At 39.8% G+C, this 13,327-nt stretch overlaps 1 protein-coding gene across 8 annotated transcripts in view; it reads left to right on the top strand.

Moving 5' to 3' along the window:
• The window catches only part of By (focal adhesion protein tensin), a 303,833-nt gene that overhangs the window by 178,859 nt on the left and 111,647 nt on the right, over window positions 1–13,327 (top strand). For 7 of the 8 annotated variants that reach the window (XM_078177339.1, XM_078177341.1, XM_078177345.1 and 4 more), the window contains one exon: window positions 3,404–3,586. The exons of the other annotated variant lie outside the window; for it this stretch is intronic. In XM_078177339.1, coding sequence (XP_078033465.1) covers window positions 3,404–3,586 — 183 coding nt within the window. The remainder of the gene's footprint in view (window positions 1–3,403; window positions 3,587–13,327) is intronic. 8 annotated transcript variants of the gene reach the window in all.

The raw sequence follows: 13,327 nt of genomic DNA on the forward strand, positions 1-13,327 counted from the left end.
GGACAGTTAAGGGTAATCGTTTTTGTAATTGTTTGTTATTTAGAAGCGTCGGATTTAGTTGTGTATCGTTTATTTGACAAAGAGAATTATGGATGAAAAATTGTGTTTTTAGGAAGATTTAATTCAATAAAATTTATTTCATTTTGATTTTTGGAAATTTATATCATTTATTTAATTTGTGGAAATTTATATTATTTTAATCGTTGATTGACTCTAAATAATTAATTGATAAAGTCTTGCGTTTATTCACGAGTTTAGAAACGTGTTAACCTGAAAAAGGAAGACGCCAATCACGAAATAAGATGGCGGTACCAACTCAAAAAGTGGAGGAATTAATATTCGAAGTCAATTCGAGAGATTTAATTTATTCCATTTTATTTAATTTCGATCTATTAAGAATAATAATTCTCTGAAAGAATATATATACTCACTAGCTTATTTTTAATCACAGTAGTTGAATTTAATCTTTTCCATTGGCGTAGTAACTCTGTGACTCCACATATAAGATTCCAAAATAATTTTTATGTAATCAAAGTTTAGATTCAAGAAATTATTAAGAATATAACTGTTGCATCAATCACAAGACAAAATGATTCAAATAGCTTTAATAATTCATAGAGCCTCAAAACTTCTACGAAACCTGCGATTTATTTGCCACATTTAAATAATCGACGAAGGAATAAAAAACAGCGCAGAAAAAAGTCAAAGGCGACTTATCTCTCCGCGAACCCTCGCCTCGAAAGAATCGCAACATTGTTCGTTTCTCGGTCGCAGCCGGGTCTGATTCGCCGGTAGAAAAATACGTGGCCGCCGCGTCGTGAATTTCAATCCGAAGACGCAAATCGAGCGATCGAAAGCGGCCGGGAGAACGGCTCCACCAGAAAAATCGTAACTCCGCTCCGTCCGACAGCCGGGCAATTTCGCGAGCAATTAGCCCGGCCGTCGGAATTGCTCGCATTGTGCTCGCGATTTTTAAGGTAAACAGAGAAAGGAGTCCGCCGTTCGTCGGCGAATTAATTCCACGGCGGAGAAAGAGAGAGAGAGGAGAGGGAGAGAGAGAGCGGAATTAGGAAAGCCGCGACGACGCTTTCGATTCTACGGGACGAGGAAGAAGCGTCCTCTCGATCTCGGCGCGCTCGAAAGCGAGCGAACCGTTCGGCGGATGCGAACAGCTTCATTTACGCCTCCTATTATACTCCCGTGCTAATCGTTATTATGGCAGGTCGTTGCATAACTGCAATTACCGCGCCGCGAGGAACGGCGTGTTCCTTCGGATTGCACCGTTGCACGCGATATTCCGGCCTCTCGCAGGGTTCCACGACCTCCCACGGCGCTTGTTTTCCCTTCGTGTTCCTCTTTCGCGGAAAAATCCGGCGGCTCGATCCGATGATTAATGTACTGATAAAGCCTCCCTGTTTGCGAGGCCTTAATCCTCCAAAGCGGGCCCCCGCCTTTGATTGCGACTTTCCCTCGCGAACATATGTATATATACAGGGTGTCCCAAATTATAATGTTCAAACTTTCTCGGTGTATTCTATGGCACAAAGTGAGAGAAAAATGTTATGTAAGCACGGGTCATATAGAGCTGTATTAAGAAGTTATAACAAAAATTCGCTGCTTACCTAAGGCTCTTAAACATACCTTAGATGAACACACTGAAAGACGCAATACTGTTGATCTAAGTCACAGCAAGTTGATTACTATTCTTTTTCTGAATTTTTGTTGTAACTTCTTAACAAAGCTCTATATGAACTATATTTACATAACATATTTTCTTACTTTGTACCATAGAATACACTGACAAAGTTTGAACATTAAAGACACCCTGTATATATAAAAGTTTCGAGAAATTTTATGTCAGCGGTTTGCATAAATTGCGCGCGATTTAAGAACTTCCCGAAGAAATTCCGCCGGCAAGGGTTACGGAAATTCGCGGGCGAACTTGTGCGCAGATCTGCGATAGGCTCGTGTTTATACCAATTAGAATGCAAGAGATTGCGAGGTGTGCGATATTATTTCCTTCGGCGGGCGTAGGAACCGATCCGATATTTATGGCTCCGTGTGCGCAAATGCACAGTTGCACGACCTCGAAAAGAAAAAAAAAACGTAATAAGAACCGGCGCAATTTATTTCTCTGCGCCCCGGTAACAACAGCTTCCTCTAAGGATGGTTCTTATATTCAATTACGGTTGATAAATAGCTAATTACTTTATTTTTCCAGCGGTTGGAAAAACCGAGGGGTCGTATTTCCATGTTAATTGCATCGCCGGTGCCTGCCTTTTTTTCTAATTAAATTCACCCGGGTCCATTGGGCCGGCTCTTGCAAGCGCGAGCATAATATTATTTCTCGCATTCATCGAGGGTGTATTAAACTGCGATATTAATGAACGCGGACCATTAAATTCTGGGCAGAGAATAATAAAATGCCATTCAATTTTAGCGTATTTTGTGTAACGTGTATATGCTTAAAGCTGCCCAGAATAATTTGGAAATTGCGAATAAAGCAATTTCAAGCATTTCTAAGCAGTAATTATTTTTTCTAAATATTAATAAACGTCTTCAAGTATTAACAAATGTTTGTGAGTGATAATAAATGTTTCTAAGCTTCGATCAATTTTTCTGAGTATTGATGAGTGTCTCTGTGCGTTGATAAATGTTTCTAGGGACGAATAAATTTGTCTAAATATTAATAAATGCCCCTAGGCATTAATAAATTTTTCTAAATACTAATAAACGTTTCTAAGCTTTAATAAATTTATCTACATATTAATAAATGTCTCTAAATTGTTCTAAATATTAATAAATGTTTCTAGGCATTGATAAATTTGTCTAAATATTTAAAAATGGCTCTAAACTGTTCTAAATATTAATAAATGCCTCTAAATTGTTCTAAATATTAATAAATTTTCCTAAGTATTAATAAATGTTTCCAAGCATTAATAAGTGTTCCTAAGCATCAATAAATCTTTCCAACCATCAATAAAATATTCCTCCAAGCATTAACAACATTTCCTAAACCCTCCCATTCACTGCAACCCCCATGAACCCAAACGAATCCACAAAAGCTGCAACACGCTAAAAAATTGCTAAATGTATCGTTGCTTCGTCGGTAGCCATTTCGACGCAGCGACCGCCGCGTAGACAAATGCGCCGCGGCAAGAACTTTTTCATTGGAGCGTGCAGCCCGATCGTTTGCGATACAATTGTTCGGAGGCAAATATCCGCGACTAATCGAACTGTGTCATCGTATCGATATGATGCATGGGGACAACCGCGACGAGCGAGTCTGCTTGCGCGGTCTGATTCCTCGAGGATGGGAGCCGATCTCAGACGCCGCGAGCTCGAAACTATCATCCTAAGTTGTTAGCAGCAGGATAATAACTCTTCTCTCGTCTGGTTTCAGGGAGCCAGATTCCGGGACACCTCCCAACAAATCCATAAGCAATGGCAAGCAGATCCGGCGCGAGCGTTCCCGACAGTTGGCACGGTTACCACGGGCTCCGTCTCGCCCACCTCCGGGGAGATCTCAACCCCGAATTCGACGCCCAGTCCGAGCCCTAGCCCCACGAACAGTCAACAAGTCGTGGTGAGTACCAATCACTTCTCATCGATTCCCGCTTCTCTTCGAGGGTTTCCATTGTTTACCGTCGCGGGCCTCGAACCGACTTACCTCGATTCTTCCGCGAACGGGCCTCGATTCCGACGATCCTCCGCCAGGTTTACTAGGAACAATGCGCGGCGAGCAGCTTAATGCTGTCTCGTAATAATTTTTACGTTGCGCGCTTTTGTTTCCGTTCGACAATGCCTGTCGATTTTGGTTAATACCTTGGTGTCTGTTCGTTTAACTCGGGGGATCGTTGATGACGGCGGGAGGACTTCTTCGACATATTTTTGGGAAAATTAATATATAGAAAATAATAGGACAATATTCTTTAGGTAATGTTTTTTTAACCCCTTTGATAAATGTTCGCGATTACTATGTTGAATGCTCGAGTAATTCATTTATTATTATTTAATTTATTTCGTACCTCGATTACGAAGTGTTACAAGAATTGAACTTCGCGAAGTTATGTATTATATCTTTAAAATACAATGCGTAATCATATTAATTTATTTTTTGACCTCTTTAAAATAATTTTACAGTTTTGTATAACGTTATTGATAATCGAAACGAAAGCAATAAATTTTACTTTATCTGTTGCTACTAATAAATAATATCAATGTTAAAATGGTACAAAAACTTAGAAAATTGTTTATCAATTCCAAAGCGTGTCTGCCTAAAAAATACCTAAATCAGCGAACCAAATAACTCAATATCTTCTAACACCATCACAGATTCATGAAATCCAGTTAAAATACGTTTATCTAAAGCATAAATCCTTTCCTCCAATACCTAAGATCATCGGAGTAAATAAATCGTCACCAACAGCATCGCAGATTTGCAATGTTTATCTAACATCGACGGAATCTGTTCTCCAGAAAATAAATCAGCGATCGCAGTTGCGATCTGTCAAAGAAAATCGTTCCGCCTGTAGGTCCCCCGCGCGAAGAATGGCGCGAGGGGGTTAATAAAGGGCCCGGCGAAGGTAGCTGTTTTCAATAAGGAAACGCTTGAATAGAATCCCGACACGCGAGAGACCGGAGAAATCCAGCCTCGTTTCACAGGCCAATAAGATTTTATCTCCGTGATTCACGAAACGACGAAATCTCGATATACACGCGCCTTCCGGGCGTAAATCTCGACGGAAGCTGCGAATACCCCTCGGAGCACTGCAGGGGTGTATCAACCACACCGTGGTGGGCCCTGTGCATGCGGGTCAGGGGTTGAGAGAGCATTGTGTGGAGTGTATCGACGAGTGATAACCGCTTTCCCGTATCATACAGAGAAACTCCCAAGAATCCAAGCTATTCTCGTGTTCCCCCGCACATTCGTTCCCGTATCCTAACGTGATAAATCCAAATTTCCTGCGTCGCGATTCACTGGGTCCGAAAATGTACAACTCGCTGCGGCGAGGTACAGGTGGAGGCAAAATTTAAATTAACTGTGAATGAGCTGAAAAGAGGTTGAAAGGTAGGACTATGTATCTTTTATTGATCGAACAATAACTCGGTGATTTTTGGAATGATATAGCTTTACAGTCCAAAAATTATGCTATTAAAATAGTCAAGATGATTTTAGTGTCTTGATAAAAATATTAAATTATCAAATTTTTATTATACGAGTCGGTCATCTTAATTTCTTACAATTTTTATTTCTACAAGCTATATATCTACAAGCTAATTAATAATTATTATATAAAAATACAACATAATATATTATATAGAACAATTATACAAAACATTTTAATAACCTACTAGCGTCAGTATTAAAATATTCAAGGTAACCTCAAAATCTCTACAGAATAAGTAAATCAGCGAATTTTTATTACATCGTCAGCAATGATTTAATTACATCTGATAGCACATAACGCATCAAAAATGTCTCCACGGTACAACTATTTCTCAAAAATTAATTGACAAACTTCGCTGAACCATTGTGTACGCGGAAGATCGTCGAAAATATTTCCTAAAATTCTTCGGCAATTTCGCTGCTGATCCATTACCGTGCGGCGCCGTTTTCCCGATGCTTTGAAAGTATTTTTCGGGGCCGAGCACACTTTTTCCGGCGCCCCTATTCAATTCGCGTAACGCCGGGGCTAACGCAATCGGCCCCGAAGCGAAAACAGACTTGCGAACGCGCGCGGCCGGTTTAGGGCCACTTCCTCCGAAAAAGGGGTGAACGCCGAAAATACTTGCGCGAAGTAGCAATTTCATGGCGGAGGCCTGTTTCAATGAACGGAGAGAGGGAGGAGAGGCGCAGGGGTGGGGGAAGAGGCGCAGAGGGTGGGTTGGCGTTAAACGAATCCAGCGGCGTTTTCCATTTTTGTGCTATTACGCCGATTGCCGGTTTCCGGGGCGCAATGCAACCCGGCGCATCAGCAGAAAGCGGCCAGATATACATGTATGCGACGGCCGGAGTGTGTGCATACAACTAAACGCACGGGCATTGTTCGCGGCAGACTATCGGTATGCGAGCCGTACATCCAATTGAACCGGTCGAGAAGTCGGGGGGTGGGCCGGGGCCGCGCAACCCCTCTAGCTCTCTCTCTGCAGCCAGCATTGTGCGCCGCCCGGCGCGACTCTGCTGAGTTTGATTCTAGGTCACCGGGACTTAATGAGAAATTACTAGCTGTATATGGAGACTTCCGGCCGCGGACTCGTTGCGTACGAACTGATAGATTGGACCGCGGGATGGTTTTAATCAGCCCCTAACTAGCTACATGGAAAACTATAGCCCTCATTATTTTATATTTTAGACGAATAGTGGACAATTTTTATTTAATTAAGTGTGGCATTTGTTGGAGATTTAAATCCGATTTTTTTTATTATTTTAGAAGGTTTTAATCATCCCCTAACTAGCTAGATCAAGAACTATAGCTCCCACTACTTTATATTACGGACGAATAGTGGACAATGTTTATTTAATTAAGCGGGGAGCTTATTGAAAATTTAAATCCAATTTTATTTTATTATTTCAAAAGGTTTTTCTGTATTAAGTACAGTTTTTTAAAGAAATATATCATAATTATATTATTAACAAAATTTAGCGAATTTGTATTATTAGTAAATTATATCATAAGGTACCTTAATATTATAAAAGTTTTTAGGTTAGTGACGTAGCCGCCGAAGTATTAGTTAGCCGCATTAATTAAATTAAACTTGAATTTGTGTATTTAATATTGTGTATCTACGCTGGAACTTTTCATAATATATGAAAACTGGGAGACGGTTCTCATTGACCTAATGGACGCTCTTATTGTAGATCATTTTTGTATGCGTTAGTGGGGTTACATTTAATTAACCATTGCAAATATTTAAAATTTAATATCATAAAGGTGTTGTAATTTTTCCGTCTTCTATGTTAATTTAAAAAATTTATTTCTACATTATAGTTGAAGCTTGGAGGGTTGGGGGTGAAATTTTTTATCTACGTTGTAACAGTATAAATTTTTATGAGACATTTTGTTGATAATTGTAAGAGTTATTAATAAATATGTAACAGTGCTATACAGTACTAGATTGGCGTTGAAAATGTCTTTGACTAGTAGCACTTGTGATTACTGGCGCCAACTATAGGCTGCAGCTGGAATTTAATCGAGGAAGAGTTACATCGTATCCATTCAATGTAAAATAACTCTCACGGAAACAATTATAATTTTACCAACATTCTTCTGGCACATATTTTACTTTCAACTTCATTACTAATATTTTACTAATAATAATTTTATTTTTACTGTAGACAAATAATCAATTTTCATTTAGCTTTAATTTTAAATCAAACAACAATTGAGAAATGAAAGGAAAAAAATTTATTATAGTTATTAAATTAAAAAATATGATAAGCACAGTTTAATACCGAATTCACTGAATTCTAAAAATTACTGCTTTTACTACTAAATTTATTAACACCAATACGCCATTTTTATTAAATCCTATGCTTCATTTACAAATTTTAATTAACCATATCTCTTGCACGAGAGTTAACAATTTTCATATTTTTTAAATAAAGAAACATAAAACCTCGTATATGAGATCACAAAGATAATTTTTAATATTATGTACTTATTTCAAATCGAAATAAAATTCGACCCTTCGATCGTCAATATTTCAACGTCAAAGAAAAGCGTACAATAAAAGAAATTATCCTACAATATAAAAAAATCTTCCTCGTGCAGCAATCTATCGGCGACAAAGAGGCACTAAAGAACGCGACTGCGAAAGCGGCCGTAATGCAACGAGTTAATAACAGCGCGAACCGTGCGCTCACGTCAACGTTATCTAACAACGTCGATTACCATAATCGCGCAATTCCCAGTACACTTAATTTTAATCTAGCCGACGGATTTTTAATCTCGTCGAAAAATCGACAGATACCGAGCGAGCGTCGAAACTGGTTCATTTCGAAGAGCCGGACGAAGTATCCGCGATAATGTCGCAATCGGCGAAGCTAATCTTGTTTTCCGTTCACGGAGATGATCTTTGTCGCAAGGTTACCAGACTTTCGATACACACCGCTGTACATCGTTTCGTCGACACGGTGACGTCGACGCCAATTTGTGTACACGCCCCGGGCGGAATCGTCGATGATCCCATCCTTAGTTTTTGCCCGGCGCTGACCTAATTAACCAACTGCGACAGGCCGTCCTCCTCCTCCTCTCCCTCTCCCTCTCCCTCACCCCGTCGTAGATTACTATCGCTGCACCGACGAATTCGGGCGTCCTTCGCGCGAAATAAAAATCGCCGAACGACGTTGCACGACGCGATATGCCCGCAACGAAACCGTGCTCTTCCGTCGGAGCGCCCAATTGGTGTAAAGTCCGATCAGATTATCAGCGGTCGTTCAATTGTACGGGCGATCGGAGCTCGACATTATTATCGCATTAACGCCGATTAGTCGTCGCCCGTCCGATCTCTAACGGGCAAACGTTATGACACGATTAACAGCGGAAATTGAACTCGTTAATTTACGCTGCGGGTGACGCCGCGAAATTGCGCCGTCAGATTTACTACGATCGAATCGGGGGACGAACGTTTTACGCCGAGGGGGTTGCCGGATAGATAAGACAACACTGTGTCGGATCGAGTGATAACAGTTGCTCCCTTGTTTTTACCGATTGATGCCTGTGTTAATGTAGTGTGTCTGGTAGGTTTGTTTTTAGTCAACTGTGGTTGTTTAAATGAATTTGGTAGACTGGAATTAGATACTATTTTTTAAATTATTTAAAGGAATTTAATGTTTGTATTTGTAATTTAATGTCGTATTGATAGTTTGTTTATCTTGATCAAGTGTGATGGGGTAAATTTATTTGATGGATTTTTATGTATTTTATTTCCAGATGATTAAAGTGATTAAGACATTATGTGTATATTTTTATAGCATTTGTATTTCATAATTCTTTTAATTTTTATTTTATATAAAAAATATAATGGCTAGATCTTCCCTCACTGCCTATAGAATTTCTTTAGCTAATATTAAAATTTAGTGTGTGTTGCTTGATAAAAATGAAAAGACTTAATTTACTCTGATCTTTTGCCATTTATATTATATCTTATGTTCGGATTAAAAAAATTATTTAATTATACATTGAATTATAATTATTCAATTGCTTGCTATAAGAAAAATCTTTACAATATCTTAACCCTTTGCACTCGATTGATGACTCACAGGCATCACTAAAAATTGTTACATGGAGTATTAAAATCATTTCAGCGTCATCAAATTTATTTATATTTTAAATACTGTTGAAATTGCATTTACCATAAGGGTTAGAAGAATTTCATATACATTAAGTGGCTAAAATCGTATAAAATGAAGACACTATATATCAGGGAAACTACTTTGCATTTACAAATAAAATGGCATCGAGTGCAAAGGGTTAACTCTCTATGGCTCCACATAACTTAGAAGTCGCACACATATCTATTATACTTTCTGAATTTCTCCTTCCTAATTAAACAAATTCATCACAATTCCCGCACTTTATTTCACTTATAAATGAATAGCCCTTTCAATTTTTTACTTCGCAGCTATTAATAATACTCACGCGAGCCCATAGCACAAAGGGACAAGTTCCTTGATAGTTGTTTCAATTGCCGTCCTGACCCCGTCCATTTCAGAATCACGCGGACAGGCTTAATCGAATCTGGAAGCGTCGAAGACAAAGCAAGGAACCACCCAGAAAGCGGTGTCAATTAGTTTCCCATGGGGACGACGCCATTTGTCACTCTTAATTCCCGGCCGGGTTATTAATGAATCGCCGTGGCATAATATCCATTATCGTCGACACGCGTCGACAAGGCGCACACAGCGTGGCGAAACGAAAACAGAAGTATCGGCGCGCCCAGCTGGGTCTCGGCCTCTCGGCCGTATTCGGGAACCCCTTTTTCGCAGCCCTCGAAAAGTTGTGTACCGTGCGGCAGCTCGCCGCGTTCAATGAACCGATGACGACTGGCAGCTGCAGGATTCTCAAGGACCTGCTCTCGGGTCTCCGTTTCTTTTCTTTTTTTTTCCTACCCCGGGTCGAGCGAGGAGGCCCTCTTGACCCCTGGCTTCCCGGTTTCCTTGTTCCTCCGCCATTACCATAAGTAGCAAACGATTTCCAGCGTCGCGTTCGCCCCGTTGGAACGCGAATACACCCGGGGGAGTCGTGAATTTCATCGGGCGATTCATTGCTTTCAGGTCCGAGCCGGACGTCTTATCGTCGATCGTGCCCATCGATCGATACGTGGGAGTTTATACGGTGCCGGGAATCGCGATACCATCCGTCGATTAAGACGTTAATTATCGAAAGATCGACTCTCGGCTTCGTTTGTCCCGCCGCGATGGTTCCGGTTAATTGACTCGTATTCACCGAAAAATTCTTGGCCGCGCGGATCAACCCTTTATCGTACCATTTTCTTCACAGTCTTTACGATTAGGAATTTTTCAATTGCTACAATTTCTTAGAAAACCATTAACATTTATTCCGCGCCCTTTACGCGAATGCTTAAATATTAGCCATTTGCACTCGAAGCCATTTTAGATCCAAAATTGCTATTTTGACCAGCTGTAGCATAGTACTTAGTATAATTTATGCACGCGAGATTGAGTCTTGTGACTCGTAAAATTGTTACGCTTTTAACTGAAGAGTCTTTGATAGTGTCAACATTATTTTGATAACTATATAACAATTTCCATTGGCGCTGCAAAGACGCCACTCGAGCGTAAAGGGTTAATAACAAGGGAGTAGAATTTTATTCCAATTTTAAAGAACAGAATAACATCCATACTCAATAATTAATAAATTATTATAGTAGTAATAACTAGTAATTTCCATCACGAGTCGGACTCGTCGAAGTACGATAAGGGGTTAATCTTGTCGACGCCTTTTGTATTATGTCTTTTGACTAGAACGTTATCCGTCAACAGGGAAGCCCGTGAAACTCGCCTAACGCCGGGGGTAGTGACTTCTATGCGTGCCGGAAGGTGAGCAGCCTGTCGGCGCCTTCTTCGCCCTGGTTTCCGACGATGAAAGGGCATCTTTCATGCCGGCCCGTCTCGTAGAGACGGCTCGCGCTTGTCGATCTACTTTTCACGCACTAAATTCTCGAATTGAATCCCCTTTCAGCAGCGGTGGCTGCCACACGCTGTCGCTCTAATTGCGGCCGAGTGACTTTTAAACTCGCGGTAAATGCCCGGAGATGAATTACGGGACCCGATCAATGCGTCCCGTTGATTGAATTATCACGCGGAAGTTCGGGACTTTTAATGTTGCCGGCGAAGTTTCAGCGGCTTTGGCGCTCGAACTCGAACGCAAACGAGATTTCTATGAGAAATTGTTAAACTTGTTTTGAAAACTATCTTCAGGTTATATTAGTTGCGAGGTTAACATATATGTGGGGATTTTTAATTTATAGGTTATGTTGAACTGCATTGTTATTTTTTACATTTGCATATCTTTTTTATTGGTTTATTTAACAGTAAATTTCTCAAGATTATGAATCTTTGTTTTTCACGTCGAATTGTTTATATTTTTAATTATTAAATTCAATCATTTCATGTACTGCGGAGTTTATAAAATGACGCATGCACTACGTCGATATTAAGTGCATTGTCTCTTCAAGTGAATTCTTTGTACATTATTCCTGATGAAAAAAAGGAATAATGTAAAAATAATAATAGATAATCAGATATATTATACAATATAATATACATTAAATTCAGTGATATCTTATCCTAAGAAATAAATAAAATGTTACATGCACCGATACTCGCTTCTACAATACATTATTTCTTCAAGTAAATTTTTTATATATTATTCTGCATAAGAAAAGGAATAGCATAAAAGCGATAATTTGCAATTAAATATACCTAATGCATTCCATTCAATTAACAATTTCTATCTCCACCAATTTCATAAATATTACTACCATCTTTTCAATCATGTCCGCGCAATATAAAATCTCTGCGCAGCTTCTTCACACTTCAGTCATACATCATTGTTGCTACCGGACAGACTGATGAGTAACTGTCGACCATCAATTGGACGGACCGCGTAAAAGTCGTTGCAGTCGCAATGCACTTTCGCCGTTTCGTACAAGTCGACGTCGCACAGGGCAGCTTTGTTCCTCCTTGGACGGACGACCCTCGCCGCATTTTCGATGCAATTAATCTTGCGTTGTCTTGCGGCCCCCGTGTACCAACGGACGCACGAATTTGCGTCGCGGGGAGGAGGGAGGGAGGGAGGGAGGGCGCTAGATACACACCGCGGCATTGAAGTCGTTACATCAAGCCGCGCATTAATCTTATTTAACTTAATTGCACGGGCTGCTTTGTTAGCTAAGCATCCTTGGTACACGCGCGCATAACGAAATTCTGGCCGGATCCGCGGCGATCGTGACTCCGCTCCTACTGTTATAACGAGCCGGAGAATTTTGGCGAGCGGACGGAGTGTGCCCGCGCTTTGAATAACAATCCGCTCGAACCGGAAACCGACCAAGCCATTACCTGCACAACCGAGCAATTAACGGGTACAAAGCGATTTCTATCGGCGAACATGAGCGACCGTTGATGCGCGCCGTTTTCCTCGCGAGAAATCGCTCGCGACAGTCTTTCGAACGAACTGCAGCCCGCGCGACTTTTGGAACTTTAGTATTGGATGTTGATAGATTTTTTTATTTAAATTAGTAGGGTAGGGAAATGGGTGGGATTAATTTATTTGGAACATAGATGTGCAAAGTATTGTTTTAATGAAAATTATATTGTGAGTTGTTGTAGGACATTGAGATGAAACCTGAGTGCCTTTTTATTTAAATTTATTATTGTAAAATGTATTTTTTAATGAAAATAGTACTCTAAGTGCTTTGAGAATTTCGAGGTTAATTTTATTTATTTTTTCAGTTAAATTAATGTGTTACAGGAATATATAATAATTGTGCTAAATTAATTTGCATAGGAAATTCGAGTACATTTGCTTTGGGATTTACATACATTTTTAATAACATTGGTACCGTCAGTAGCAATAACTTTTCCCTTAAATTGACAGAGTATAAAATTACATACTGCTGAAACTAATTATTATAAAACGTCTAATTATTTACAATAATTAATTCTAACTTTAGTTCAGAGCTTCAAAGTACCCTCGACTCTGCTCCATCATTCTGAAACGCACAAATAATACAAATGAAGCAACGATAAAAACCATCAAGCTGTTTACAAAAAAAATGCCTAAATAGACTGTATACATTT

The sequence above is a fragment of the Augochlora pura genome, chromosome 3 (assembly GCF_028453695.1).
Source record: "Augochlora pura isolate Apur16 chromosome 3, APUR_v2.2.1, whole genome shotgun sequence".
NCBI lineage: Eukaryota > Metazoa > Arthropoda > Insecta > Hymenoptera > Halictidae > Augochlora > Augochlora pura.